This window comes from Martes martes (genome assembly GCF_963455335.1).
Source record: "Martes martes genome assembly, chromosome: 12".
In the NCBI taxonomy this organism is placed as follows: Eukaryota; Metazoa; Chordata; class Mammalia; order Carnivora; family Mustelidae; genus Martes; species Martes martes.
Window position 1 is genome coordinate 48,795,369 of NC_137900.1, and position 6,314 is coordinate 48,801,682.

The window sequence follows — 6,314 nt, forward strand, 5'->3', positions numbered from 1 at the left end:
GTAGTATTAGCATACCATCAGTCACCTACTCTAGGACTGCCAAGACAGCTGTCCACTGCAGAAAATTCTAAAAGGGTGAGAGGTGGAGCATGTGTACCCTCCAGTTAGGGGATATAGGTGGAGTAGTTAGCTTATCTAGTTAAGCAATTCTTGGCTAGCTACAAAGCAACAGTTAACTGTAATAGAAGGCAAAAACCTTTTTTCAACAAGGTAAAGACAAAAGCTTGTGCAGAACAGAAGGCAAGCAGGGCAATATCACCTCAGCAGGTGAGAATTAGCACCAAGAGTAATACATCAATACTATATAAAAACAACAACAACAAAAAAAAAAACCATAGCAGAATTATCTCCAAAAGGTCAAAATGCAAAAAGATGGACAAATTTTATCTCTAAAATTAACTGAATGGCCCTGCCTTTGTAAAACTATAATAGATTAAGAAAAAGAAATCAATGCAAACAAATGCCAGTTAAATTATATTTATTATATAAAGAGATCCTATAACTTGGTATGAAAAAAACAAAGCAAGTCCAATAGGTATCACAAGGGTAAAGGACATGAACATTCAGAGGAAACAGAGCTACTCAAAAACCACAAATATTTAACCTCATTAATAAAGAAATGATTGGGATGCCATTTCTTGCTTATTTAATGCACAAAGTTAACACCAATTTCTACTTTTTCTATTTTCTAAATGTACTCAACTGTGCTATTTTTAGTAATAAAAAATCAGTCATTTAAAAAAACATAGAAAGTATGAAATTTTCTGCCAAGGCAGAAATCATAAAAAGCATTAAAATGAATCAACACTTGTATGGGCAGTAAGGTTCAGATCCCTGGAAGCCAATTCCTTTTGTCTGGGTTCCTGAGTTTTCTCATGGGATTGTCAATGAAGAGAAGATCATTCCTGATTTATACTATGACAACTTCCCAAGTGTAGGGATATATTTATATGTATGTAAATGGGCATATGTAAATTTTTCTTCAGATAGGCAATTATTCCAGGAAATTACCTCTCCAGAATCACTCACTACATACAAAGGTCCATTATGACTCCCATTTGCTGAAAAGGTCTCATTAAGATCTCCCCGTATGATTCTCAACCAGTAGGGATGCCCTTGGTATTTCAGAGGCTGAACATCTACTTTAGTACCTGTCTGAAAATCAGCAGTGGCCTAGGCTTTCTGTAACCGGCTTCCTAGGGAATCTGAAGTTGGTCCCGTTCTTTAGACACAGACAAATGGACATTCTTCTGATTTGAAACAGAACTGAGTCTGTCTCCTGCTTGCTCAGATCACAGCCTTGAGGCAGATCCCACAAAGCTCAGGACGTACACCGCCTAGAGCAACCACCCCAAATCAAACGATCATGTTAGAATGACTAAGTTGGGAGACTGAACTTAAAATCCTACAGCTTTGTTCAGCATATTTCATTCTTAGCTTTCCTCATGTAAGTTTTACTGAACAAAAAGGCAGAACAGCAAAGCTTACTTAAACTTACTCAGCAAAACCAATTCTCAGAAACCCGAACTCTGCTAAATAGCCTGTATAAAAGCAACTCTATAAAAAACAATACACAGCAGAAAAAGTAGTATGTTTCATCTGAAATAACAATTTAGCCAAATGACAGATTTGGTAGTCAACCTAATATGTTGTAGCCCTTATCTATCTCAATTTAGTATGACTCTATACTTATTTTCTGGTACTGAATTCCCACTTGAATAGAACAGCTGGTAGGAAGAAAAAAAATTAAAAACAATTTCCCTATAGCTGAATTACCAATTTAAAAATTAAATGTGTATGTGTATGGATGTATGGATGTATATACACATGTATGTAATGTACGTACATACATATTTATATTCTCTCTCTCCCCTTCCCTCTCTCCACAGAGAGATACAAAACTCTGACTTAGGGCTACACTGTTTACTTCTCCTATCTAAGAAACTTCACATATTCTGAACGCACTCAATCAGGTGAATTGGCAACGATGTCAAAAACTATATGAAAAAAGGGAGGTCGGTGATAATATTTGGTGACCTCTTGTTTATTTTAGGTCAGGGCAGGCAGCCTCCCTTTGATGTTTTGAAGTCAAAGATGAAAACTTGCAGCTCTGAAGCATAATGAACATAATTATACATTTACTACAATCACCTACAATTTAACTTACACAACACCACAAACACATCTCAAACATTTTTCTACGTATCTTTTTACATTTGTTAAAACAGCTGGCTATGTTGAATATTTTCAGAATGCATTTGTTAACCATATGATAAACATAGAACCAAACAAGAGAAATAACATCAATTACCATTTTATCTAATAACTGTACCAATCATTATAAGATACAACCGAAGGGGAAGTGTGAGATCATCCATGATGCACTGCAAAGGTACTACATTTTAGTCCTAAGAATGATCCGAAGGTGCTGAAAGAGGTGATTCTCTAGAAGGGGATCCAGGGTTTTCCTCAGGTGGAAAAACTGTGAGAGTACAAGCTCGAATGCCACCAAGTGACTCTGGAAGGTCAAAAACTTTATGCCACTCATCCTTTTCTGGGTCATATTTCTGGACAATTTCTACCATACAACGATTATTCCAAGAATATCCGCCTACAACATAGATTTTATTTTCAAAGACGGCAACTCCAACATCACTTTGACCTCTTAACATAGCAGCAATTGGTGTCCACTGGTCAAGGGTTGGCGAATAGTATTCACAGCTTAGAACATCATCATAATCACTTGTTCCTCTGAAGTGATTGCCACCAATGACATAGAGCTTGTCTCCAACTGTACACATGCAGTGCAGACCTCTGACTGTGGTCATTGGAGCCTTCTGTGTCCATTTGTCTGTATCTGGGTCAAAACACATGAGCTCATTCTGGAAGGTGTCATGAGTAATTCCTCCTGAAATATACATTAGGCCTCCATACACTGTTCCAGCATGGCCATAGTGGGGTTCACTCATTTTTGCAACATAGCTCCACTCATTCATCCTTGGGTTGTAACATTCTACTGTGGCCAGTTCACCAGCTGCACTTCGCCCACCAACAGCATATAAATGTCCTTTGAGGGCACTCAAGTGGAAGAATGTGCGCTTTTCATTTAATGATGCAACCTGCATCCATTTATTATACCGAGGATCAAACCTGAAAACTGTATCAACAGCAGTTTTTCCTTTTGTATCATAATTGCTTTGACCACCAACTACATAAAGAAAGTTTCCAATGACAGCAATGCCATGCTGGTATCGAGGAGCATCCATTGGGGCTAGAGATCTCCATTCTTGTGCCCTTTCATCATACATCCGTAATTCTTTACTGACAACCAGCTGCTGTCTCAAAACTCCTCCTAATGTGACCAAGTGTGTCGAGTCAGATCGAATGGCAGTTCTATCTGACTGCATCACTGGCTGCATATATGGCATCATTTGGTAATTGCTAGCTTCTAAAAGCAAATTCACACAGGTATTGTCTGTTCTCATGAAATCTACTGTCTGCACATAATTGATGAGATCCTGGGGTGTCATCAACGGAAATCGAATATTCTTCATTAATTTTGCAGCATAATCCATCCGAGGGTCTTCCAACCTTAGCCAGCGACAGGCAGCCTTGAAGAGCTCAAGTTCAGAACAGTGCTTAAGACTATTACTAGAAAGCACAAAGGCAAGCCGTTCAAAGGGGAGTTTCAGAAACTCCCCAGTACTCAGTAATGCAGGAAAATTCTTCAGGATGAAATTATTGACATATTTATCCACTTCGATAAGATTGTAGGTGTTAGCAATTCGTCCAACTTCAACACAGTTATCTAAAGAGACTCCTGAAATAAGAAATACTTTACAGAAGTCCAAAACAGGTAAAATTTGTAAAAAGCTGGCAGCTTCAAGTGTGTCCTGGAGATTGTCCATATTAAGGGAAAGTTTTGCAGTATAAATAAAATCAATTATTTTCTTCAGACCAACCTTGTTCACCCCATGAAGCTTAATGCACATTAAATCTTGTTCTTTCATTCCACCTGTGAACATCGCCTTGAAATAATCACTAGCAGACGCCATCATAGCTCTGTGAACGGGGAAGATTTCATCTCCATCACCTGGAACCAAGGTCACATCACAAAGCAAGCCTTCTATTCTGAGCTGATCGAAGCCTTGCAATACCACCGAACTGTGAGTATTGCTGGTAAAAAACCGTGTGGTTCCTGCCTTGCAAGGCTGCAGATGGGCGGAGACGCCCATTTCACCGTTACCAAGAGACACTTTCATGGGAAAGCCTTCCTCTGGCACACAGATCTGTGCCCGAGCACGCAGTTAGAACCTGGAAGCTTTCAAGGAAACGAGGCAGCCCAAAGAGCAGGAGAGCTCGCTTTCCTTTTCAGGGGCAAGCAGTCACTGAGGCGCCCCTCACAACACACCAGTCAGTCATCCACCGAAAACTGTTCCACAACAGGACCACAAAGGGCTGTGGACCTCAAATCTGATTATTATGCAGATGATTCACCAGAAGGCGGTTAAGGGACCCGGTTCACCTGGTCAGGCCTGCGCTGCCGCTCCTCCAGCAGTTCCGCTCCGGGCCAAGGGCGAGGCGCCGCCACGTACTGCGACTCGCGAGGCGGCGAGGCCGGCCACCTCAGCGAGCGGCCCGCTGCGCCCTCCGCTGTCACCAGAGCGCCGCCTCGGCGACTGGTGGGACGAGGGCCTGGAATACGGGCCTGACTTGGGTCTGGGCCTGGAACACCGGCCTAGCCGCGGACGCCGAGCCCGTCCTTCCGGAAAAGCCTCGTCCCAGGATCCCCCGGGCTAGGAGCGGCCGAGGCGGCTACTGCGGCTGCGCAGCCGCCTGCTCGCGTCAGTGGGCGGACATATGGGGGATGGGGAGGAAGGGAGCGGGAGGCGCCAAGGGGGCTGTTGGGGAGCTGCGGCGCGGGATGCCCGCGAGCTGGCTGGCATCTCCGTCTTACTCCGTTTGTGGGATTCTGTCGGCCCCAACGGATGAACGTTTGTGATGCTGCCAGTTTCGTATAAACTTTGCACGGCATTGGAGCTCTCCAGCTAAATTCATACTTTCTCTTTAAGATTTACACTTCCTGGCTTCTGCCTTTTGAATGAAATGCGGCTTTTGTATAAATTGAAAAGAAACAGGGCAGAAGAGGGCCTACCGGCAAGATGCTGAAAACTGTTCCTCAATAAAGCGCTTGAGTTAGGATTTTTATCCTGCACAATTTTAGTAACACCTCAATTATAATTTAGGTTCATGTTTTCATATTACTAATCAATTAAAATCCATATCATGTGTCTCTAAATACCAAATTGTGACCATGGTATGTAAATAATATACCCTGAATTTTTGCTGTGCAATACAATTCTAAATTGTTTTCCACTCATACATTTTTAAATGGCTACACAACTTTCCGGTGACTCTACATACTATAGTCTCCTTTGGCCATTATTTGTTCCTGAATATATACCTTCTTGTACTTCATTTTTTATAGTCTCTTAATAAACTAAAATCTAGGCACAAAGGTTTCCCCTGTATTTACGTAAACACTAAGGATTCAAGACATACAAAAATTTCTTTCCAAAATGTTGTCACCAGCAATGTTTGTACATTTCCCCCATATTTATTTTCGCTTTATGGATATTTTCATTAATTTGAATTTCTTCAGTAGTAAATTTCAATTTTGCCATATGAATAAATACATTTTGACACAATTTCTTCCAACATTTCCCATGGTTTGAAGAGTTTAATGTCTTTTAAATCTAACTAGTGTCTTTTGCATATGCAAACCAGTAAGAATAGAACTATGTTGGAAAAGAGCAGCCCAGGGAAGAAGGGGGTAGTGTCAGGCAGAGGGAGAAACAGGGAGTCCCACATGGGACTGGATCCCAGGACCTTGGGTTCATGACCTGAGTCAAAGGCTAATGCCTAACAGACTGAGCCACCAAGGCATTCCTATATTTTTATTCTCTTTATTTAAAGTTTTACTGCCAAACCTTTTTTGCATTTGTTCATTTTTAATAAATAAACACAAAGACGTATTTTGTAGCTCAGCTGAAGGTATTGTTCATTCATCCATTAGATTCAATTTAAATACTTAAGTTGCTAAATCACAGGCACTTTCCTTGCCTTCAAGGTAAAAAAATGAATAAAGAGAACAAAGTGCCAGGGGCATGGGTGGCTCAGTTGATTAAGTAGCTGCTTTCTACTTAGGTCATGATCCGGCAGTGTCCTGGGATTGGCTTCTTGGAATTGAGCCCTGCATCAGGATCCCTGCTCATCAGTGAGTCTACTTCTCCCTCCCCCTGCTCTTGTGCTCT

General features: G+C 41.3%; 1 protein-coding gene across 1 annotated transcript; it reads right to left on the minus strand.

Moving 5' to 3' along the window:
* Positions 1 to 461: 461 nt before the first annotated feature.
* Positions 462 to 4,764, minus strand: KLHL9 (kelch like family member 9). Its single transcript, XM_080819171.1, has one exon. The coding sequence runs from the start codon at positions 4,260 to 4,262 to the stop codon at positions 2,409 to 2,411; it is 1,854 nt and encodes a 617-aa protein (XP_080675297.1). The 5' UTR covers positions 4,263 to 4,764; the 3' UTR covers positions 462 to 2,408.
* Between the last annotated feature and the right edge of the window lie 1,550 nt (positions 4,765 to 6,314).

Excerpts from the sequence above, each read along its gene's own strand:
- KLHL9 (XM_080819171.1), bottom strand. The coding sequence starts at position 4,262 with ATGAAAGTGTCTCTTGGTAACGGTGAAATGGGCGTCTCCGCCCATCTG.